The sequence below is a fragment of the Chaetodon auriga genome, chromosome 20, assembly GCF_051107435.1.
Source record: "Chaetodon auriga isolate fChaAug3 chromosome 20, fChaAug3.hap1, whole genome shotgun sequence".
Lineage (NCBI taxonomy): Eukaryota > Metazoa > Chordata > Actinopteri > Chaetodontiformes > Chaetodontidae > Chaetodon > Chaetodon auriga.
This window is the reverse complement of record NC_135093.1, coordinates 21221171-21246921: the sequence shown is the minus strand read 5'-3', so window position 1 is coordinate 21246921 and position 25751 is coordinate 21221171. Positions and strand designations below refer to the sequence as shown.

Sequence of the window (25751 nt, the reverse complement as noted above, 5' to 3'; positions counted from 1 at the left end):
TCTAAGTTTGAAGTCAGTATTGATCCATCCTTCCACTTCAGTTTTAAAGTAAATCTTGCTTTGTTTTGGCCTCAAAGCAGTCAGAAGTAAAATGATCAGTGCACACATATATAAAGAGTTTTGAAGTTGTTGTCAGGGCATTTCCATCAAGTTAATCCACTGGGTCCTCACTTCCTCACATGGTGGATTTGTGTGTTGGCTCTTGGAGCCAACAACAGAGAAATTAGTGTGTTGCTCGTATTGTTAGTAGAGTTGGTGTATAGTGAGTAAAATAGTAGTAACTGGGTGTAACTCCAGTTCTATGACTATGTGCATAGTTGCCCTCCCCACCCCACCACCACCACCACACCCCACCCACATGCCAGAGTGTCTAACGTTTTCGCTTTTGTACATTTAAAACAATTGTCTGCCTGGACAGATTTGGCACTCACTGCTGATTACTGAGGAGCAAAACAAAATTACCTCGCCTCCCAACAAGAGAAACCTTGTACAACTTGTTTTCATGACTGAATAAATGAAGTGAAACGTTTTGAAGGTCAGAAATCAGTGTTCAATTTCAAAATGTGACCAGTTGACTTTAATTTAGTTCAAGTTCTTGTCCTGCTAATTGTGTTGAGACAACTTTCCTGATTTGAAAACACCTCAGTGTTGTTTTCAGCACAATGTTTCTATCCGTACCCAACTTGATTTGTCATTGTGTCAAGTACAGTTCATAAGCCCTTACAGCTGTCACCTTTTTATACTGTCTTAAATGTCATGTCACTATTGTCCGGTGAATGTCTACAGCAAGGCTCAGTGTGATCACAACACCAAAGTGATTACTGACAGTGAAATTAAACAAATACATACAAGCAACTGACAGTGGGAGGGACTGGCAAATGTGATTACATTTGCCTTATTTCCCTATGATTTAGAAGTTCAATTCAGTCAGATAAAATTTATGGTGGAAAGAAACCGGTGCAGCAGCACTTTGTAATCAGTTTTGTGTCAACTTCTCTGTGCAAGCATGTTTAGGGACACGAGAGAATGTAGTTACTGATTTTTCAGAGGCCTGTATTTTAATTTTACACATCTCATGGACTCTTGAGTGTCTGTATTGTTTTCAAAGATTTGTATTTATTATATGATTATAAAATTGTTTGGTTGTGTATTGTAATAATTTCATTTTGCAAAATGTGTATTTCTACATAAAATATGACAATTAGAGTGTAAAAGCAAGCTTCTGTCCAGAGTTATGTCATTTGTTTAGAGTATCCCTCAGTAAACTTCTGTGATTACAAACTGGTGACATTGATATTAGATGCTCAGAGAATTTGCCATTTGTACACATTACTCAAACACTTTGTCAGTTTTTACATTTGACTTGTAGTGAGTGTGGTTTCACATCATAATTTAAAAAGAATCAGAATAGGACCTTACATGATCCTAATGTCACATGTCAATCATTCCAACCTTATCGTACTTTACTGCAGTCCTTTCATCCACTAGAAGCCATATATACTGCTCTTGTCACATTGATTTTTAGTTATAAGACATTTTAAGTAGACTGTTTTGTACAACAATGAAAGACACCTCGAAACTGTTTGCTGAAAGACGGACACATTGCAGGAGTAATTTACAAATAACCTGTCTGACAGCTATCTGTAACTAAGGGTATGACAACCTGCCAACAACATAATGAACAACACATATTTAACATAGAAACACATGAAATTCAGAATATCGATTGTGGACTTCAAATGTGCTCTGACAAAACAAGACAGCAGAATGTTGTGAACACAGGCAATCATATCTATATATAAGAATATGTGCACTGAAATGTACTGGAGTGAAGTCTAATGACATATCAGAAAGGGCAAGATCAGCTTAAGACAGGGCTGTTGGGTGTGTTTATCCTGACTACTTCTGACAAGATATTACAGAGCTGCCTGGTTTGTGTGAAGTCTTTGGATGGATTTGTTTTTGCAGTTACATTATGTGAAGATGCTGGAGACATACTGTACATTTAAATTTTGTTTATGTGGACAAGCATGAAATTTGTGCTTACTCTTTAAACGCAAAAAGAAGTCATGAAATAACAAAAGCCATGAATACACTCATGGGGACAGATCTTGTTCATAGCAGACATGTAATAACATCAGGCTTCAACTCACAGCCAGCCACATCCAATTGGTTTCAATAACCCCAAAGAAGTTAAATACCTGAGAATCCCTACCAGTTAGAACTGAAGAAGCCCCTTTGATGAGAGACAAAATATTTTCAGTTTTCTACAACCAAGTCCAGCTGTCCTTGATTCAGCCCTCCTTGGATAACCATGACCTGGATGGCTGAGATTCTTCATGGACAACTTTATGTGAAATGCAGGTCCTATGTATGTGACATGAGTTTGGATCTAACTCTGTCACACATACCTACATGTGATCCAGATGAGAATTGTGAGCATTGGATTCCATGCTCTTGTTTACAGTAATTTAAGAAGCAGTCAGCCCTGAGTCACAAGTAAGGCAAATATCAAGTGCAACAGCCTTTTATGTTATAATATGTCAGCTTGGTGTTGGGATGAACAAAGTTTAACTGTGGCTGGCTAAAGGTGGGCTATGGGTTGACTGACACTGAGTACACAGCTCATATGTTTGTTGGTAGATATGTATTGGACTGGCAGCTTTCTGAGGCATTAGCTTCCTTTGTATAGCTGAGGAATGGATGGCATTTGGTGGGACCAATCAGGAAACAAAGTCACTTGATTGATTTTTCAAGTATTGTAGTGGGTTGGTCCATATTTAGGGGAAGGCTCAAGGTATTTCTGCACAGGTGTGGAACCTTGGAAACTGCAAGGATTCCTGGAAGATTAAGGATAATGGGGTAGATTTGAGGAGAAGTAGAGTTGAGAGAGGGGAGAGAAAGCTGCACCTCTCTCCACCACCTCTGCACTTACTCCCACAAAAATGTCATCCAATTCCTTGGGTGTATTGATCTTTGTAGGTCGAGACAAGACAGGACATCATTGGGAGTGGTTCAAACGGCTTGACTTCTCCTTTTTGACATGCTGTTTCCTGTGGTGCCACACAGGTATTTTGTTCAGTACAACTTGTGATCCTCACTCATTTTGTTGTTAAGTCCAGTTTCCAATTGTTTTTGCCCTTCCTCATCTTGTACTTTCTGTTTCCGTACTATGATCTGCTGTGGGCTGTGACATCCACTACTACCTCAGTGGTTCAAGTATAGAGTTCAACTGTTGGGTCTTGCCTGGGATTGCATGTTTTTGCAGGAGACGCGGCCAGCGGGGGCACTTGCCTCGCTCTAGAGTAATGTCCAGTGTTGACCGCTGTGAATCCATTGTGAGAGAGTATTGGGTGACTCTCCTGATACCTTGTGGAACACTTGAGTGGACAGAAGGTGTAGGGATGGTGAAGTGGTTTAAGAGAGGACTTCGGGAGACTTAGATCTGTGGGCTGATCATCAGACGCTGTTGGTCTTGGACTGGAAGATTTGTCCTGATCTGTAGGGGTGGAGTACTTTGAATCATAAGCAGACTGAAGGAATCCCACCAAGCTATTAGGGTCTCTTGAGAGGGTAGCTCCTTGCCCCAGGGGTCGTTTATATCCACCATGAACTAATTCTGCACTGACTGTCCCATCAGCTTTCTCAGCTGCACTGTGCCAGCAATGAAGGTGTGAGAGGCATGATATTAGGTCATTGGAAGGAAGGAAGCTTCGAGGTGTACAGCTGGATTGGACCATTTTAGGAGTTAGCAGAGGTGTAGACGGACACTGAGGCTCTTTTTGAAGGGATAGGACAAGTGAGTGAGATTGTGTCGGGGGCACAAACTGGGAATGCTGTTCATGAGAATATAAAGGGGGTGGTGTGCTTTCTTTAATTGGGCTCACTCTGTCTTTATGGACTCTTGCCTTGAAGCTCTGCACATGCTGAATCACAGAGGGACGACTGAATACCACCACTGAGGAATCCGTGAGTCGTGGTGGTTGCTCTGCTGCCTCTTCCGTGATACAATAGGTTAAACTAGAGGTAATACGTGGCAAGGGCTGGACAAAGTCGGTATGAGAGGGGTCTTGAGAGGGTAATCCAGTACTACTGACCTGCAAGAACAACTTTTTCTTGGCCAGAGGAGACATAATCGTCTTGCTAACCTCAGAGGAGTTGAAACCTGAAGAAGTGTGCTCTGTTGTTGGTAGTTCGGCTTGTTCACCAGGGGGTTCTGGGATTGTTGGAGACTGCACATTTCTTGGTTTCCCAGCATGGCACTGGTCCTGTAATGGTACTTGCTGGTGCTGCCAGAGGTCCACTGCTGAGTGGGCTTGGTTAAAAATCTTTAGAGTGGTCAGTGGAAACACACTCTTGTCGTCTGTTGCCATTGGAAAAGCTGTCACATAGGAGGGTCTACACCCACTATACCTCCTTTTCCTCTTCACCTCATCTTTGTGTTGCAGCATCAGCTGTATCCCTGTATCATTCTGACAATCCTGTGTTTGGCTCTGTCTTTTTCTGACACCATGTGAAGGCTGTAGAGCATCCAAACGAGTAATGCAGATTTGGGGTTCAAGTTTCAGCTTAGAATTTTGTTCCATCAACTCCTACAAGATGAAGACAAGGAAGGAGAAAAAAACAAATGAGGTAGAAAGAGATACAGGAATGCTGTAAATGAGACATAAGGAAAGACTTCCGCTCAAATTCAGATAAGGTCTGCGAGGAGTGGACGAAGGTCTTTATTGAATGTGACAATGAGTTACTGAGCACCCTTGTCTCTCCTCTAGAGAATTCTATAGGTTTACATTTCTCTTGCTCACGTCAGTTCACTGAAATTTGTAAATGTTTCTCCTCTTACAGTCCTGGTATGGTTCAACACTGAACACAGGTTGTCAAGTAGCTTTTCTCCCAGCTTGTAATTAGCTGATTAATGACTAGTCATTCATACTTCAAAGATGGTACTGATGGAAGAGCAGTATTCCATATGTAGAGTTTTGTGTTGTGAAACAGTTACAAATTGATCAAAACTGGTGTTTGAACCACAAAATTAGAATGATAAAACAGGGATAAACAGGGACATCTCTCAGTATTGCCATCAATAACTGTAAAGAAAATTTACAGTTATTGATGGCAATAGTGAGAGATAATGTAGAGCCACAAACACAATTAATACAGTACTTAGTTATATATTTATGATTTATACATTTGATACTTGTTTTTCCCGTTTCTTTAATTGTTGTAATTGCCATGTAGTATACTGACAATTGCGCATAATGGTTATTTGGTGCAATGACTTGTATCAAAATGAAGTGAGACATTAGCTGCAATGTCTGCATGTTAAGTAATGGGCTTTTTGCACATCATAGCACATTGCATGGATTTGACCAAAATATCAAGCATGCTTTTCTACATTTCACACATGACCTTGTGTATTGCATTGTTCATTGAGAATGTGTAGCTAAAATAGGGTTTGAGGTCCTGAAAGGAATGCCTTCCTTCTTAACTCTGTACTGTATGCTCTGCAAATGTTTTCATCTTACATTCTGCTGTTATAAACCTCTAACCCACATGAAGGAAGCAAAGAAAATGTAACGTTGGTAAACTGACAGACAACGAGAAATACTGACTAATCTGCTGTAATCCTGGTATTTGGTTTCCACCCTGTAATTCTTCTCAGGGCATGGGTTGGTCTTCAGGATGGGAGTACTAGTACTATCGGATGATCCTTTGCTTGAGCTCGCTTCTGTTGTCCTGCATTTTAAAAGGGGGAGGGATTTGTTCTCCTCCCCTTTGAGGAATCTCTCATAGGGCAAGATGAGTCTGAAAAAGAGATGAACAGCTGCATGAATGAATGACAGCAGACACTGGGTCTAGAGATGCATTTAGGTAATTATTGGTTAACTTTCACAAATATCGCAATAGTTTAGAAAAGCAACTGCACTGAAACTGTCCACATACCACGAAGGGATGGAAAAAGATGATACCACACTCCTGTTAAATTTTAATTGGTTAGTTTAAGAGGTACACTACCGTTCAAAAGTTTGGGGTCATCCAGGCAATTTCATGTTTTCCATGAAAACTCACACTTTTACTCATCAAGTGAGTTGCAAAACGAATAGAAAATACAGTCAAGACATTGATGAGGTTAGAATTAATGGTTTTTATTTGAAATAATAATTTTGTCCTTCAAATTTTGCTTTCACCAAAGAATTCTTCATTTGTAGCAATACAGCCTTGCAGACCTTTGGCATTCTAGCTGTCAATTTGTTGAGGTATTCTGAAGAAATTTCACCCATCACAAGCACCTCCCACAAGTTGGATTGGCTTGATGGGTACTTCTTACGCACCATACGGTCAAGCTGCTCTCGCAACAGCTCCACAGGGTTGAGATCTGGTGACTGTGCTGGCCACTCCATTACAGACAGAATACCAGCTCACTGCTTCTACCCTAAATAGTTCTTGCATAGTTTGGAGGTGTGCTTTGGGTCATTGTCCTGTTGTTGAAGGAAATTGGCTCCAATCAAGCGCTGTCCACTGGGTGTGGCATGGTGTTGCAAAATGGAGTGATAGCCTTCCTTATTCAAAATCCCTTTTACCTTGTACAAATCTCCCACTTCACCAGTACCAAAGCAGCCCCAGACCATCACATTACCTCCACCATGCTTGACAGATGGTGGTAGGAACTCCTCTAGTATCCTTTCACTTGTTCTGCATCTCACAAATATTCTTCTGTGTGATCCAAACACCTCAAACTTAGATTTGTCTGTCCATAACACTTTTTTCCAGTCTTTCTCTGTCCAATGTCTGTGTTCTTTTGCCCATCTTAATCTTTTCCTTTTATTGGCCAGTCTCAGATATGGCTTTTTCTTTGCCACTCTGCCTAAAAGGCCAGCATCCCGGAGTCGCCTCTTCACTGTGGACGTTGAGACTGGTGTTTTGCGGGTAGCATTTGACGAAGCTGCCAGTTGAGGACCTGTGAGGCGTCTATTACTGAAACTAGAGACTCTAATGTACTTGTCCTCTTGCTTAGTTGTGCACCAGGGCCTCCCACTTCTCTTTCTATTCTGGTTAGAGCCCATTTGTGCTGTTCTCTGAAGAGACTAGTACACACCGTTGTAGGAAATCTTCAGTTTCTTGGCAATTTCTCACATGGAATAGCCTTCATTTCTCAGAACAAGAATAGACTGTTGAGTTTAAGAAGACAGTTTCTGTTTCTGGCCATTTCGAGAGTATAATCGAACCCACAAATGCTGATGCTCCAGATACTCAACTAGCTCAAAGGCCAGTTTTATAGCTTCTCTAATCAGCACAACAGTTTTCAGCTGTGCTAACATAATTACACAAGGGTTTTCTAATCATCAATTAGCCTTTTAACATGATGAGCTAACACAATGATGGTTGCTGGAAATGGGCCTCTGTACACCTATGTAGATATTCCATTAAAAATTGCTGTTTGGAGCTAGAATAGTCATTTGCCACATTAACAATGTCTAGACTGTGTTTCAGATTAATGTTATCTTCATTGAAAAAAAACAAACATTGCTTTTCTTTAAAAAATTAAGGACATTTCTAAGTGACCCCAAACTTTTGAATGGTAGTGTACATTTGTGAAGTTTGGACAGAGCCAGGCCAGTTGTTTCCCCCTGCCTTCATTTTTTATGGTAAACTACGCCAACCACATCTGTTCGCCATAATTTTCACTCTCAGAGGAATAGTGCAACATTTTTGGAAATGCACATCTTTTAAGGGGAAATTTAAGTGGGAAACTGGATGTCATGGACTACATCTAAACATATACATACAACTATAATCAGTTATTTACATACATAAACCACCATTGTGAACAACACTAAAATACAGTTTTGTGGTTGCAGTTCAATGGCAGCTGTTTGAAGCTTTTTATATGCCGTTCACCTCAGCTACGTAATGCATTTTAGCATCTTGGTTTTACAGCCTGCAGCTGTTTTTGTTCAGTGTCACTGCGTCATTTCCTGCAGCAGCAGGTGGCTGTTTAGCATCTTCAGAGCTGAATATTACCCTGAGGAGGTGGTGGAGACCAAAACAGGAGTAAAAGAGTGAAAATTGGAGTTAAATTTACCAAATGAACAAAAACGTCTCCAAATCACTGATGATGCTGGATTTGTAAATAATAGAGTATTTTCACCATATCAAATTTACAAGATATATTTATATATAGATATATATTTGTTGTGTTGACAGTTGTTACAGCATTCAAATATAATCTTCCAAGTGAACTACAACTGAAACTAAAACTAAAAAAGTAACATAAAAAGAATAGTCAAGTGTCATAATGAAAAAAACTAGAAAAACAAAGGACAGCAACTGAAATAATCCTTCAAAGTCTCTGTTAATCCATTGAGGCACTGTACAAAGATTTACAGGAGCATTTTAAAGCTTTAACGGAGCCCTCAGAGGATTAGATTACACTTTATAGGAACTTCAAGGAGTTTGGTGTTTTAAGGATCTGCTTAAGTGAAGTGAGGTGGGGTAGAGCTGAAGGGCTGTTTTTATAGAATCAACGGCTACATGATTATCTGGCACTGAAGAGCTAGTTCAATACAAATCTCTAATGAACAGTGTAGCTGCAGCTCCTCCATGTTACTCATTGCTTTCATGTAAAAATAGAAGTCAGCCTCATAACAAGATCAGAAAATGAAATGTATAATTACATCTTATTAGCAAAGAGCTCCTGAGGGAAATGGCATTTATTGGTGCACTTATTAGTGTGAGTATGTAATTTCTTAAAGGTGACATACACACTGACCTTTCATAGTGTCGACGTGTGCAGGTTGCTGCGCTGGTGCTGCCTGGGTTTCCTCCAAGCTCATCATAGACCTTCTTCCATTGTCTACGTGCTGTAACCTACACAGAAAAAAATATAAAGAAGTTCCACCTTCTACTGAGGCAACCTTAGTAAAGGGTTTATAAATTGTGATTAACAGTGGTTAATAAACTATTAACATTTACGTAAACTCGTAAATAGTCATTTATTAATGACTTACTAACATGTGGAACTGCATTATTACCAAACTGAAAGTTTGTCACTAGTGACAACACATCAGGTGATTGATCCAGTTTATCATATTCAGATTAGAGCAAGATCTCTAAAACTCACCAGTTCATATCCTCCCAGGTTCTGAGCTGCTTGGAACATGGTCCAGAGGTTTACTGTCATGCAGAGACAGAAGATACGACAGGCATATTAGAATAAATAATATCCACACAAAGATGTGTCCCTGCTTTCATTTCCATGTCTACACATTTTTTTAATGTAAAATTCCAGTCTATTCCAGTTTACAGTAGTGTTTATTACAACTTGGGTCTTACAATATATGAAGTCATTTTACCCTGTTTGAAGCCCAGGTAGGGGATCCTCACAATTGGTGTCTTCTTCTCCTTCATGTATTTATACAAAGACACCAGGAAAGCCTGCTCCTCTGCTCTGTACTGCGCCACTTGTCCTCCTCTTCGTCTCTCCTCTGACAGCACTGGTGTTGTGGTCTGTCTACAACACCTCCGTCTGTGATTTCTACTATTACTACAGTTGCTGCTGCCTCTGAGTTTGGATGAGGCTGCTTTGTCTGCTGTCACCTGGAAGAAAACGGACAAGTGCAGGGCAGAGAAATGTGTATACGTTCACTTTGATGTCAATATCAAAAGCATCACTAAATTAATGCAATTTCTACTTGGCTTGAGTAAATACTTGAATTTGTACCTTGACTGTGGTTTCCCCTGCTGTTGCTTCAGTCTCCTTGGAAGCCACTGACGTTTGACAGTTAACTTTAGCCTCTATCCTTCGACTTTTGCCTTGTGAGTCACAATACAGAGAGTTTGATGACTTCTTTTTCCGGGGACGGCCCTTCAGGTTGGGAGCTGAAGACCCAAAGAAAAAGACAACAATTTTTGTTAGAAAATTTAAATGGAAGCAGGTTGAAAATATTTTTTAATGATCCTTGCATGCAGGAATTCAAATAGCAGTCTTGCTAAAATCCAGCATGTTTACATCTTGTATTTTGAAACTGATATTCATTACCATGCTCTGTCCCTACCAAATAAAAAAATAGATTGTACGGAAGAGTTGTCCTTTAAAGCACTTAAAGGAGCTGAAGTGTAAGTTAAAGTATCAGCACTGAAAACAGTTGAAATGAGTGTATAATTGCTGAAAGCATAGGAACTTTAAATTTAAACTGAAGAAGGCAAAACAAAACTTCTTATGTATGATCAATAATGTAATACCATGTCATGTTAATGGTAACTACAGACCTGATCCAGGACTGATTGCCATCTCCTGTAACCCAGACAGTTTGGGAGGCTGATTTGTCCATTACAGGAAGAATATGGAAAATGCAACCTTACTGCATGACAGGAAATCTTCTCAAAGACCAGCAGTAATCATGATTTATGCTGACCTAGAAACGTGTCTTGCATTGAAGTCAATACAAATCACGTACAGTCAAAGATGGACTTCCTTGCTCAGCAGCTACAGTGCCATTCAGCAGCAGTGCACTATGTATTGATGATTGTTGTCTGAAGCTTTATTACCACCAATACCACGGAATTAGTCAGTAGTCGACTTTTTATGTCTTCTATCTTTGATTTTACTTGGTTTATATCGACTTTAATGGACAAGATCTTTTTCCAGAATTAATGATGTTTTTCATTGTTACTAGCTATCCAGGTTCAAGGCTACAGTAAACAATATTTACAATACTGGCTCTTGAAGGTTGATGTGAATTTGTTGTGGAGTCTTGCTGTTCCCCAGTCATCCCCATATATCAACAGACAGATAACAAATCTCTAATCTGGCTGTTTCTTTAAATTCTTAATATGGCAAATGGTAGAGACATATGTGCTGCTAAAACTTGCATAACCTATAATAACCCATAAATGTACTGTTGACATTGTTAGCTATTTCTATTTAATCTGTGATAGTGACAGTTATGAGCAGGAAAACAGATTTCCACCAAGCATAGATGTATGTGTTTCTACATTCAAAATATCAAACTAAATTATGCAGTTGTTTGTTGCTGGGGTCCTCCCAAAGTTCACACCAGTTGGTCAGAGTAAAAAAGTAAACTTAAAACACAGTTTCTTTCTATAGAAAATTTGACCAATTTAGCTAAAATTTACCATAGTTACATTAGTGATGCACTTAATACCGTCCAGTGGCATTTACCTATAATCATTGCTTTCAAAAGTTTTTTTTTTTTCTTTTAAAATGATAACGGCTACATATTTGACCAGTTGTGGCAATAATAATAAACTTCTGGGTTTGGACAAGTGTGTTCTCTCAATGTTGTTTCATGAGAAACCCAAGCAAAAATTTCTTTCTTCTCATTTGTCCAATTCATTCAATTAGTGTTGTTTTGCTGACCAAACCATGCAACTGTAGCCTTGAAAGTCTGTCTTGTTGAAATTAGAATTTTGATTCAGAGTGATTCATCCTTCAGTTCAGTTCCTTCAGTTATTTGACTTTGTAAAATTGCAAAATAAGAACATAAAGTAAAGCTTAGTTTCACATAGATACTGTGACGTCTTTCTGGTTGAAGGCAATTTAAAATGTTGAACATGTCCAACCCAGTATACCAACTGTATTCATCCATCTAATGACCAGAGATAACAAACCATGTTTAAGTAGTAGGTGTCTCTGTGGTGCCCTCCCTGAAGAGGATTATTTGGGCCTATCAGTGTGGACCCCAGCCCACACTCCTAATGCAGACACACCTGCAGAGGAAAGTATAAAGAGCCTGCACTGAACTGAGTCAAATGTCAGGCTTCAAGGAATCTCTCCACAGCAGCTCTCAGAAGCTCCACAGCCTCCAGACCTACGCTGAAGATGACTCCCTCTGTTAGCCTGCTGCTGCTGCTCCTGCTGAGTCGCTCTCAGGCATATCCTCTCATGGAGGAAGGAAGTGGAGCAGAGGTCCAGGTGGATGAGGATGACACTGTCGACATCACCACCAGGATTCTGACCTCCAATAATGGCACCAATGAAATCCTGTTGGAAGGAGACTTGTTGGCTCCCAGAACCAGAAATGCCATGATGTGCTGGTCCCATAACTGCCTGTGGAGGAAAGCTTCCAATGGCCTGGTGATGATCCCCTTCACAGTTAGTAATGAGTTCACTAGTTGGGAAAGGCAGAAGATTGACTATGCCATGCAGGCCTTCCACAGCAGCACCTGCATTCGCTTTGTTCCCCATCAGAACGAGTATGACTACATCAGCATCGAGAACAGAGCTGGATGTTTCTCCTCCCTGGGCAAAGAGGGAGGCAGACAGGTCCTCTCCCTCAACAGACAGGGTTGCCTCTACCATGGCATCATCCAGCATGAGATTAACCACGCTCTGGGCTTCCAGCATGAGCAGACCAGGAGCGACCGTGATAACTATGTCAGGATCAACTGGGAGAACATCAACCAGCAGATGGCCTACAACTTCTACAAGCAGGCTACCAACAACCTGAACACTCCCTACGACTACTCCTCCATCATGCACTACGGAAGAACAGCCTTCTCTATCCAGTACGGCAGGGACACCATCACCCCCATCCCTGACCCCAATGTCCAGATCGGCCAGAGGCAGGGCATGTCCTACTGGGACGTCATGAGGATCAACCTTCTCTATGGCTGCTGACAACAATACCTACTACTAATACATAGTATACTACTAATACATATCATTCAGCAAAACAAATGAAACGTTTTCCAACTTACACATCCTTTATTAAAAGCTACTAGAACCTGTGATCATAATCAGCTAAAGATTTCAGTTCATGAGACAAAAATGTTCGGACCATAGAATATATGTCAAAGGTAGAGAGAAAATGAAGCCTCCAATGTCTAAAATAAGTGTGATAAAATTAATGTAAATTAATTAATGTATATCAGTCAAAAATAAAGTCAACAACCAGCATTTATTTGTCTTCATTCCCTTCTGTTTCCTTTTTGATTCTGTTATCTTCACTTCTTCCTTCCCCTCCATAACTTTTTATTCACTGCACTGAAATTAATTCTGTTGCAAGTCAGTTCTTTCAATTCCCACATTACTTCTCTCAAAAGTGATTGAATTGCATTACCAATTACGGCATATAAAAGTAATTAGTTACTGTGGAATGTAACTTTTGCCTTACTTTTAAATGTCTGCTTCAATTATGTTATTAATGCACACATAGCTCCATTATTCTAATGTTGCTGTGGCACAGTGTGGGACAAGACAACTGTCAAACTTTATCCGTCATTGTTCTGTTATCACTGTAGTGAGGAGTTATTAATACTCCTGACCGATAGAGGGCAGTAACAGCTAGCATTCCTAACTGTGAGCTACACTTGAATTGTCTTGGTTAAACAGCAGGATGGTGTTGGTGTTTGCCAGAAGTAGTGGAATTACAATAATGCTAACTTGTATAGCATTATTCTTAACACTGATTTTGACCAACTGACAAATTGCTGCTAATCCAATCCAATCTAGAGATACTTTTAGCTGACTCTAAGGATCCAAATGTTGCCAGTAGCAGGTCATATTAGTTGTTGCTAATTAATTTGAAGCCTGTGAGGAATTTGATGACAGGTCAAATTTGGACTTGTCTGTTGTTTTGTCTGTGTACACTCTGTTGGTGTTCAGTCCAGTGGCCTTGTTAGTGTTAATTCCACTCATTATTCAGGGTTTGTTAAATAGAAATATTCTTGACTGAATAGAGTTCAGTACATCCCATTTCCTCATCTCATACTTATTGTAGTACTTGTAATATCCCATTTCTATGCCACTAATTCATCTGCTTAAAAAATTTTAAGTATAAGCTATTAGAATCAATTATAAGAATGGTGTGCAACCATTTAAAAACTGAATTGGTCAGGAGTGAAATTCTTGAGATATTGCTGTGAATATCCCACTATCACTTCAATATGAGGTCTGTTACATGAAACCAAATCCACTGTTTTTTTATGTGGCTTATTCAGTCCCTTCTTACTTTCCAGAGCATGTTTTCAAATGTGAAACCCCACAGTAAAATTGGAATCAGTTGTTTCTGGGTCAGTATCAAGAGCTGACAGAATTCACTAAAGCTATAATCTACTGAAATTTTCAGTTTAAGTTCATGTCAATGTCAGCTTTCCAACACTTTGGTAAAACCCTACATAAGTAATCCATACTGAAATAGTTGACATTCAAATTCTATATTTGCTTGCATCTACAACTGTTTCTGTATCTGTGTTGTATTATGTCGTGCTCACCAAATTCACTGCATATGCTCTTGTTGTGCAGTAGTGTGGGGTGGTGAAATGTGTCTCGACAGTACAGGATGTGTGTGTTTTCAGACAGCACTGCGATGCCACCCAACGCCAAAACCACCTGGATGGCCAGCTTGGATCTGGGCTGCTCATGCAGCCGGGCCACAACAGAACGGTACCTGCAGTACCGGGGGTAAGACAGGACCAGCACCTGCTTCTGGTCCAGGCCTTCACCTAAATAAAGAGACAGAAGGGGACATCATGAAGAGGAATCAGACTTAACATACAGCCATGCTAGCAGTCCTGTAATACTCAGTACATACTGATGTCAACTTTAGCATTCAGCTCAAATAACAGCTGTAGTTAGAAGTTATATTTTAACTCAAACCAGCTGTGTAGTTTCTTGTGCTTGACAACACAAGATGTTTCCACCTTTACACAACAAGTTATTGCATCATCAAATCTGGCATCTTAAGATGTTAAAAGAAAGTTAATATATTGAAATTTACTATGGTATCACATCAATGTTAACTGGTGCCTCCATGCTATTGGTTGGCACTCCTTGGATTACCCTCTTTCAACACATGGGCTACCCATGTCCTGGAAGGAAACCAGGAGGCAGATCAGATGGGCAGAACTGTTCTGGAAGTTGGGCAGGAGGACGACCATACAGTCAGGGTCATCCTGTAGGTCAGCCCGGAAGCTGAGCAGATGGGATAGACCGGCAGTGAAGGTAGGACTTTTCCAAATACTGGACAAAAGATCGAACCTCTCTGGACGTTGAGCTGGAGGCTGGCAGCGATGATGGAAACTCTGAAGGTTGGGCTGAAGGCCGGTAGCAAAGGTAGAACCCCTTTTGAGGCTGCCAAGTGAGGGCGGGACACCTCTGGGGAGGTATCGATGTGACTGGAGATCAGGACTGGAGTCTGACAGCAGAAGTGTGGGTGTAGAGACCTCAGCTGGAGGCTGGTGACAGGGCTGGCAGGACCAGAGGCCGGTGGCTAAGAGACTACCAAGTGAGCTGGTGTAGCCAGGGAAACAGGATGCTGCTTAAGTACATTTACAGAAGACTGCTGTAGTACAGGAACTGAGGATTGCTGGAATACAGGAACCAGTGATTACTGCAGCTCAGGCTCAACAGGTTGCTGCAACACAGGAAAAGGAGACTGGTGCTGCACAGGAACAGGTAACAGCTTCTGCTCAAGAACAGCAGATTGTTGCAGCATAGGAAGCAGGAACAGAGGATTGCTGTAGCACAGGAACTGCTGACTGCTGCAGCTCAGGATCAGTTGGCTGCTGCAGGATGGGGAACGCAGGGACTGAAGACACATTGACAGGGGCACTGGGCAGCGGGACCTCCGCGGTGCTGAGCAATGAAACCTCCACAGAGCTGAACAGCGGTGAGGATGAGGAGCTGAGAGGGATGATGCAGGCAGCAGCCACATTTCCTTCTAGAGGGCTTCCTTGAAGGTGGCTCCAGGGCAGGATCAGGCGGGGAACTGGCAGGTTTCATCCTGGCTAACTGGTAAACTGACTGCAAGCTATCAGTACGGAGGCTGAGTAGGGCTTCACAAAATCTAGACCTCGATCTGCATCCTGACCGACAAGCCAATCTGGACCCAGCTCATATCGGCAACTGGCGGCCTGCAGGTCAGATCCAGCACTACAAAACTCTTCATCCGACCCGCAGAATATTAATGAATTCATAAAATGCACACATCAAACATTACTCACCTGTAAGAGGCCCAGTTTGTCCTGAGAGTGATCATTTGATTAGCTTTCTAACCCCTGGCAAAAAGTCATAGTTCACCTGCTCTACAGAATTGGATACTCACACGTGAGAAAGGAAAGTACAAAAGCCTGGGCCTTGATAAAACTGTTTTCTCCATCATTTCATAAGCAAATAACCTGCACTTAATGCCCATGGAATGTTCAGAGTCTAAGCATAATCTTTAAAGAATGGAGCACACCTCCTTGAGCTTCTCCAAGAGAGATCTAGTGTCAGCTGGATCCATACTGTGGCCAGATTGTACTGTCAGGGGTGGTGAAGCACATGGTAATGACTTAACAATCTGATAAGGAACAAAGGAAGTAGACCAGTAAATACAGTGAGTGACTAATGATGGAATGAGTTGTAGGTGAGGAAGTGGGCGAGGAAGTCCAGGCAACTGCAAAGCAGGTGAGAGGATTGAGAACATGTTTGTGGTTGGGTGGGGCAGTCAGTTGCTCCCATTTTTTAACTCCATGACAATGTTGAAAATGAATGTGTAAACACACTTTTAATGACTTGAGATGCCAAACTTGATACTGCTGACACACTAACTGTTCTTGAAAATCTAGAGTGACTTACATGAGAAACTGCAGGTTTTAGCAAACTAACTTGAAATAGCTAGCTAGTATTTTAAAATGCATGTTAACTACTGATTTTTAGCATGTTAAATTTAGCATTGTAACATAGAATGTTTATATCCTCACAGTTTAGTTCATGGTACACCTGATTCCTGCGTACAGGCAGAAACTAAAGCTCTGCAAACCTGTAGTGAGGACATCAAGGAAGTGGACCAGCGAGGCTGTGGAGGATCTCCAGGCGTGTTTGGACTCTACTGACTGGGATGTGTTCAGGACTGCTACCAACAGTCTGGATGAGTGCACGGAGGCTGTGACGTCCTACATCAGCTTCTGTGAGGACTGCTGTGTTCCATCACGCACCAGGGTGAGTTACAACAATGACAAACCCTGGTTCACAGCCCAACTCAGGCAGGTAAAGTTGGCAAAGGAAGAGGCCTTCAGGAGTGGGGACAAAGACAGATACAAAGAGTACAAGTTTAGCAAAGCGGTGAAAGAGGCTAAACGACTGTATTCTGAGAAGCTCCAACACCAATTCTCAGCTAACGACTCTGCGTCTGTCTGGAAAGGGCTCAGGCAGATCACCAACTACAAGCCTAAAGCCCCCCACTCCATCAACGATCGACGCCTAGCCAACGACCTGAACCAGTTCTACTGCCACTTTGAAAGACAAAGGGACAGTCCAGCAACCATCCCCCACGACACCTCTGAACAGCTCCAGCTCCAGTCACCTCCACCAATGCCCACCTTAAAGACCTTCAGACCTGTTGCCCTGACCTCTGTGATCATGAAGTCCTTTGAGCGCCTTGTGCTCTCACACCTCAGAGACATCACTGACCCTCTCCTGGACCTCCTGCAGTTTGCCTACAGAGCCAACAGGTCTGTAGACGATGCAGTCAACTTGGCCCTCCACTTCATCCTTCAGCACCTGGACTCCGCAGGAACCTACGCTAGGATCCTGTTTGTGGATTTCAGCTCTGCCTTCAACACCATCATCCCAACTCTGCTTCAGGAGAAGCTCTCCCAGCTGAGCGCGCCTGACTCCACTTGCAGGTGGATTGCAGACTTCCTGTCTGACAGGAAACAGTGCGTGAAGCTGGGGAAACACGTCTCCGACGCTAAGACCATCAGCACCGGATCCCCCCAGGGCTGTGTTCTTTCTCCTCTGCTCTTCTCCCTGTACACAAACAGCTGCACTTCCAGTCACCAGTCTGTCAAGCTCCTGAAGTTTGCGGACGACACCACCCTCATCGAACTCATCTCTGATGGCGACGAGTCCGCCTACAGGTGGGAGGTTGACCATCTGGTGACCTGGTGCAACCAGAACAACCTGGAGCTCAATGCTCTAAAGACAGTGGAGATGGTTGTGGACAACAGGAAGAACTCAGCCTCACCTGCCCCCATCACCCCCTGTGACTCCACCATTGACACTGTGGAGTCTTTCCGCTTCCTGGGAACTATCATCTCCCAGGACCTCAAGTGGGAGCCGAACATCAGCTCCCTCATCAGGAAAGCACAGCAGAGGATGTACTTCCTATGGCAGCTGAAGAAATTCAGCCTGCCAAAGACAACGATGGTGCACTTCTACACAGCCATCATTGAGTCCATCCTCACCTCCTCCATCACTGTCTGGTACGCTGCTGCCACCGCCAAGGACAGGGGCAGACTGCAGCGTGTCATTCGGTCTGCAGAGAAGGTGATTGGCTGCAATCTCCCATCTCTTCAGGACCTGCAGAAAAGATTGTGGCTGATCCCTCTCACCCCGGACACAAACTCTTTGAGTCACTCCCCTCTGGCAGGAGGCTGCGGTCCATCAGGACCAAAACCTCATGCCACAAGAACAGTTTTTTCCCATCTGCTGTCAGCCTTATCAACAAGGCCCAGAACCCCCCCCGACACTCTTCACACTCCACCTCGGACTCATTTTGTCACATTGATATAAATACAACTCTATGTGTCACATTAACGCTCAACTTGGACTTCTTTCTGAAAATACAGACTGTGTTTTTGGAAAATAGCAAACAACAAAAAACAGACGTGTATATATATTTAAATTGTTATATTTTGTCCTCTTATTTTAGTAGATGTGTCATACACCAATTTCACCACAACAAATTCCTCGTATGTGTAAAATCGCACTTGGCAATAAAGCTTTTTCTGATTCTGATTCTGATTCTGATTTAATGAAAGATGGATGCTTAGAGAAGTTTATTGAATTTTTATTTATACAGGGTCAGACAGCTAAGCATCTGCTGTTTTACAGCAACACCCTGTTTATTGTTACATGCAGAAATAAAGTTTAAAAAGTCTTGTGCAGTCTTTAATATCAATAAATATATTTGAGACAGTATCAACTGATGGCTGAGAAGAGTGCCAGCCACAAGCTATCGTCCACAATGTATTATACATTGTGTGCTAATTGGTGATATTTTGTGTGGAAACTCTTGGATTGCTTTGTGGCATGAAGGAGGAATGGGGTGCTGTTTTTGTGTTTTTACACTTTCTGGATTCAGCAATCTCTATGTTTGAGTCATATTTAACTTTGCACTTGACAGTAGAGCAGTTTTAGCTACATACCAGGTTGCCAGCTACATAGTGTACATCAGAATATGTAGAGTCAAGAGGAAAGAGTTTATCAAAGTGGGAGACACAGTGTAGGTGTACAGGTGCTCATACATTTTGAAAGCCCTCATTATATTTATGTTCATTGTCCATTTACAATTCCAAAAAAGCCTTTTCAAACAGGACTACCACATCTTCACAGCAGTGTTACGAACAGAAAGTAAGACAGAAAAAAATCAAAATATGGAGCTGTAGATGGTTGGATGATACAGACAATAAGGTGCCTGTCCTGCAATGAAGTTCCATTTTATCACAAATGTCTTGGTCAAGTCCACAGTTACATCATGTAAGAATACTACTCCAATCATATCAACATAAGCTGACTATAATTCATATCAGATCTTTTGACAACAGCCTTGAGGGAACCTGGAACTGCTCAAACTGCAGACAGAAGACCTGCCAAAAATCCAACCAATCATCAGATTATTAATTATCCCAAACAGATTACTGATTGTTCAGACAATTAATTAGCCAATGTGATAGCCCTCAAAACTCTGGCAGAAATTTGGACCCATTCTAAAATGCCACCAAATTTGCTGCTGCCCAGGTTAACTGTGTTTGTCTTAACTGTTTTTCCTCTGGGCAGGTAGTGCAGGTAGTGGTGATAATTATCTATGTGCCATTTGATTCTATAAAAAGTTAAGTGTTGGATTACAATCTAAGGTAAGTCAAGTTTAAACTTTCTTCAATTTCTTGAATCCTGGCTGGCCAGGTCCTCCAGGCTGTTAGCTGTCCTTGTATGTCTTGTCTCAGTCATTAGAGACAAACAAACATTGTTGTGGTGAGCAGATTTAGCATGAAGTTGCTCTTTAAATAAGTTTGGCCAGTGGTGCACCAAAATTGAAAATCAGTATACAGAATTAAAATCTAACAATAACTCCACAAAGTAGACAAGGATTATGCTGAATCCAATTATGCAAATGAGGAGACACATGAAATTTGAGTCTTACAAAAGCACAGAAACTGAAAGTCAGCTATGATCGCTTCATGAAAGCATAATCTCCTCGTCCTCATTCAACTATTTTTACTGTATTCATAAATGCTTTAATGTCTTTGTTTAGTGTTATTAGATAAAAATAAATGTGCAAATAAATGTGAATATATACACACACAAAGGAAAAAAGAGAAAAAATAATGTCTTATTTTTTCATCCAAACTAAATGCATGGAGTGTGCAGGAATGCTTTGATAGATCATTCACAAAAAGAGAAATAAGACGTAGTCTAGTTGCACTAAAATGCAGTGTCTTATCAGGACTTTAATAAGCAATTTAAATATGTATTAGCTCCAAAAAAGCACATGTCAAATACTGCAGACAAACCACCACAGAGATGAACTTCTTTTGCCTCAAAAAATGACATCAAATTCTAACAAGCACCACTTGCTTCACTCACACTTTGCATAAATTATGCCTCACATCAATTCCCTTTTGACTTATACATATAACTACATAACTACGTAATGGCCTGAAAGCACTGCCAAAATTCTTCCACTACACAGCTGCTGTGCCTGAGCACAACCTGTGTGATGCTGATGCTAATGGCTACTGTAGCTCAAAGTGTTATGTTTAATGATGTAAAAATAAAGTCAAAGAACACTAGACACATTTCACACCAGCCTAAACAAACTGAATCAAATGGGTTTGTTTAAACCACGCCAAACAGGCTAAAACTATAACACTGATTCCAAAGAGTTGGGATGCTGTGTAAAACGTAAATAAAAACAGAATGCAATCATTTGCAAATGAACTTTTTACTGACAACGGTTTTACAAAATGTCCCTTAGCCCAAGTAGTGATATCCTTTATACAATCATGTGTTCACAAAGTGGTGAACCTCTCTCGATCCTTGCTTGTGAACGACTGAGCCTTTCCAGGATGCCCCTTTCATACCCAATCATGAAACTATAACCTGTTACCAATGAACCTGTTTACCTGTCCCAGTCTTTTGTTGCTCCTGTCCCAACTTGTTTGAAACATGTTACTGGCAACAAATTCAGAATAAGCATATATTTACAAAACTGTTGAGAATATGTCAAAGGACTGGCAAATGATCACATTCTGTCATATCTATGGTTTACACAGCATCCCAATGTTTTTGGGATCAGGGTTGTATGAACACGTATAGGCATGATTGTATGGTTCTGTTTTAGAAATCTCAATCACTGTCCAACTGTGCACATGTGAACAAGTCTGATTTTCCTTTCCATTTCTCAGCCATCATGTTTTAACATGATGCGAAAAAAGCCAACAGGTGGCTACTGACTGCCATTTTAAAAAAGACTGTAGAATGCATGAAAACAAAGAAAATGCATCTATTCTTAAGTGCAAAAATTCAGGGCGCTCTCAAACCTAAATTGCCTTTGCAATTTTAAAAGGTGGCTTATGCAGACAGAATTGTAATAGCAAGTTAGGAGCTTTTTTGTTGAGCTGCTATGGATGAAAAATTGCTCGCAAGCACTCATACTGTAGACGGTGCTAACCTGCATGCTGACTAATGAGTACATGAATGAGACAACCAAAGCCAAACACCACACATTTTCAAAACAACAAAGATGCATCAGGCTTGCTTCTGCTTGATAGATTCATCACATTTATGTCCCTTTCTTTGAGCTCATGTATTATTTATGAGTTTATGTTGTTAAGTACATAGTCTCTGTATTTAGAAAGTAGACTGCAAACAAGCCATATACACAACATTCAGTACAGTTTGTCTAATGATGCTACTCTTAAAGGTTTCCATCAGTAGGAAGCAGTGCTGTTTAATGTGAATATGTTTAATGTCTCCTGCTATATCAATAATTTGACATAAAGATGTTAATCTCATACTAGAATAGAATGTTGTGTGATAACTTTTACTCATGTGGACACACCAACAAACCTCTATTTACATTATAAGATTAAAGTACACAATTTTTCCACATAGAAGAGATATTAACAAGCTCACATTCATAGAGTGAGTCACCCAGAATTGTGTGCTCTCAGACTCCTGCTGAGACTATTGATTTCACAACAGCAGTCTGATGTAACAGCTGACAGCACAAAGTCTCCACTTATTGACTGTCCCACCTCATCTCCATGCAGGAATAGAATAACAAGGCTTCCATTTAATCATTCAAGGACATTTGAAAATTTTGTTAGGAAAACAAAGCCTTATGCACACACCATTTCTTCTTGCTTTTCCCCATTGGAATATCATATTTACAGGTTTTCAGTGATAGGTTTTTCAATACTGTCAGACAGCTCTACACAGAAAGGTGAGACATCAGTTCTTACCTAGAGCTGCTTTCTCCTTTGAGACATCTTTGAAGTGAGGGCCACAGCTAAGAGTTGAGTTGTGATAAAGGAGGACAGAGTCTATCCTGCTTCTGGTTGTGTTTGCTGTGTTGCTCTCCAGGGGTAAAGCTTTCATTCCTCTGTTCCAGGCATGGTGGTCCCATACTGTCCATTTAACCAGGTCCTCCACTCGAACTACAACCTTCTCAGACAGTGCAATCACCTCATCCTGCAGCAGACAAACACACACAGACATCTCAACAATACAGTGATAGACAAAGTCAGATAGAGATAGATTCCACTAGATTTCAGAGGGAAGTATTGTACTTTTTAGTCATCTACCTCATTTATTTGAGAGCTATATACTAGCTGTACTAACTATATTAATAACTTTACAGATGCACACAAAATGTAACATTCCCTTAAAATATTATGCATGGTTATGGATGAGGCATATACAGAGGAGTTAAAATTAGGTCCCGCTTGACCAGCATTAAACAACAATAAAACTGTACTTAGATTTAATACATCAGTAATAATTATACTCCACTAATAGCAACTTTTTACTTTGTTTTTTGGTATTTTAGGGCATATTCACACCTGCCTTGTTTTGTTCAAACCAAACCAAAAAAATCGCTGGTGTGGACCTTTTGGGCTGGTGTGAATACAAATCATTGAACTCTGGTGCGGACCAAACAGCCGACCAAGACCCAGTCGGAGAGGTGGTCTCGGTTCACTTCCAAACAAACCCTGGTGCGGTTTGCTTGATATGTGAAAGCGACCGCGATTGGTCCGACCTAGTTCTAAAAATTATATGCCTCTTTGGACGCAACAGGCTCCCCTTGCTGCGGGCATTATGCGGGCATTATGGGAAATACTATTTTGATTAGCACGGTAACTCCAAAGTCGAATGTCTTCGATGTTATAAAATGCTAACCATCACACTATAAAATCGATGTTGTGCCAAACGCCGCTGATGCTCCAATAGTTCTACAAACATTTGTAACTGAAACAAATCAATATAAGCACGAGTGCAACATGCTGAATCTCCATAATCTCCATAGCTTGTTTTCACCGGCGCCCCCCCTCCCTTTTTTTTTTCCTGTGTTACCCCGCCCCCGACCGTTTTTTCCAATGATTGAACGATCTTTGCACACATGTGGGTTTGTTGACAAATTCTGGGGCTCTTGCGAAAATTGCAAAGTGAAAAGGAACTGCACCAAACCAAAAAAGAAACATTGTATTTTGGTCCGAACCAAAGACAGCGGACCAAAGTGTAATGATCAGGCCCTTTATGGTCATTTCATGTGTTCTCATGCTCTGATCTTTAACCTACATGAATGTCCTTCATAGCCTAGAGCCGTAAGGATAATATGGCTGGTGAGAGCCACTTCTCACTGGTGGCACTCTTGTTGTTGACAGTCTTGTCTCCTCTTCTCTGGTTGTGATGTCTATTGCGTTTAGATATGGCATTCACGCCTTGACCAATTATATTCTGTAATGTATATCTGATTATTGTACTGGGGTTGGTCAAACCCAACATGATAAATGTGAACTTCTGTCTGACAACTAGGCTCATTCTGAGCTCTGTCAGTCTGAGACCAGCGCTGTATTACTTTATATGTGACCTTAATAAATACTTTGACTGTGAACTAAAGATTGCTTCAGACCGTTCTTGGGCTTTCAACAAAGAACCAAAGGCTAACAAAAGGACTTTCCTGATCTGAATACGCCCTTCGTAACTTTTGCAAGACAGGACTTTTTCAAATTGTGGATTGAAAACAATCACACAGGCTGGAAAGTACAGGTAGACAGGAAGTGAAGAAAAATGTGACACATAAGGGAAACCTTCAACATAAAACAGGAAAAACAGTGAGTCCAACAGTCAAATCAAGTTGAGTGGGCAGAGGGAGGTCTGGAGGAGAGACTTAGGGGCAAGTGGTCATATAATAACTGACGGAGCGCCATTAATGACAGGAAGGAAAAATGGACTGGTGGCACTTGTTCAAAGAAAACTGGAGGAGGAGAATGTGGAGGAGGCCATTGTTCTGCACTGCATTATCCATCAGTAGGCCCTTTGCGGCAAGTGCCTGAGGTTTGACAATGTGATGTCTGTTGTTGTGAAATGCATCAACCATATCAGATCCAGGGGCTTAAAGCACCGACAGCTCCGTGAATTTTAGGAGGAAATAGGGTCAGAATATGAGGATGTGCTCTACTTCACCGAGGTACATTGGTTCAGTCGGGGAAACATCTTGAAGAGGTTTTTTGAGTTGAGAGCAGAAGCCTTCACGGAGAAGGATGGAATGGATGTTCCCCGGCTCAATTTTCGTCCCCGCCGCTGGCGGGGCACAGGGTGTGCACCCCGCGCAGTGCAGTGCAGGCGGGCGCGCGGCGCACTTGGTATTTTGGTAAACCGAGGTGCACAGAGATACACCAGGATGGGCGTTGCGGCGCAGTAGGGGGAGGTGTCGGCAGGATCAGCCGATGGATTTGGATGTTTGGTCCATGTCGGTCCACGTCGGTGGCGTAAAAGTGCGCTGAGAGCTTGCCACCCCAGACCTGGTCAACTCTGTGCGCCAGTGGCGTGCTGCTGGGCAAGTGGATTTTCTGTTGTGTGCCCACGTCACCAATACCTCACAGGCAGGTTTCCACAGTGTCTGGCATTTCACAGCGATCAATAATTAGCAGCAGCCACGATTCAATGCAACTATCTGAGTCAGCACATACAGTCAGACCTAAATTTATATATTTTGATCAGTATCTCATCTTACTACATCACTAGCGCATTTGGCATGCGTAATGGTCACTCAACCTGACCGAATGTACACAGGTACATAGATACGGCCACTGTGAGCCTGGACCTCCCAGACCAGAACGTCAGTCTCCTCCTGGGAGAAGTCTGGGCGTCGGACAGTTTCCTGCGCGGGCTCAGTCATCCTCAAAACTTGCCATGCACCTCGCCAGCGGCGTTTTTAAAGGTGTGATTGGTGAAGATTGGATCGGCTGTGTGAAACCCAATCCACGCCTTCTCCCCTCCCTCCTTCTGAGTTGCACCGCTGGGTGGGACTGAGATGAGAAGGGGGAGTAGTTGCAACCGCAGCGCAGTGCATTAAAATACCAAAGTCTGCGCCGCCACGGCCCATTGGCGGAGTGGACCTGACTTCGCGCCGCGCCTCCACCGCTCCAGCAGCGGAAGCGAAAATAGAGCCCCCCATGTTAAGTGATCCCAAATGGCTTATGGATTTAGCTATTCTTATTGACATCACACAGGAGCT

At 41.7% G+C, this 25751-nt stretch overlaps 2 protein-coding genes across 2 annotated transcripts in view; one reads left to right on the top strand and one right to left on the bottom strand.

Moving 5' to 3' along the window:
* Positions 1 to 1460: 1460 nt before the first annotated feature.
* LOC143338634 (AT-rich interactive domain-containing protein 5B-like) overlaps positions 1461 to 25751 on the bottom strand; it is a 35544-nt gene continuing 11253 nt past the window's right edge. The window contains exons 3-10 of the mRNA XM_076759178.1: positions 22474 to 22702; positions 14236 to 14466; positions 9722 to 9879; positions 9354 to 9597; positions 9122 to 9174; positions 8771 to 8868; positions 5613 to 5805; positions 1461 to 4592 (exon numbers count right to left, since the gene is read on the bottom strand). Of these exons, the coding sequence (XP_076615293.1) occupies positions 3216 to 4592; positions 5613 to 5805; positions 8771 to 8868; positions 9122 to 9174; positions 9354 to 9597; positions 9722 to 9879; positions 14236 to 14466; positions 22474 to 22702 (2583 nt within the window). The 3' untranslated portion in view covers positions 1461 to 3215. The remainder of the gene's footprint in view (positions 4593 to 5612; positions 5806 to 8770; positions 8869 to 9121; positions 9175 to 9353; positions 9598 to 9721; positions 9880 to 14235; positions 14467 to 22473; positions 22703 to 25751) is intronic.
* Positions 11843 to 12640, top strand: LOC143338637 (high choriolytic enzyme 1-like). The gene has a single exon (XM_076759183.1). It carries the CDS (start codon positions 11843 to 11845, stop codon positions 12638 to 12640), a length of 798 nt encoding a protein of 265 aa, XP_076615298.1.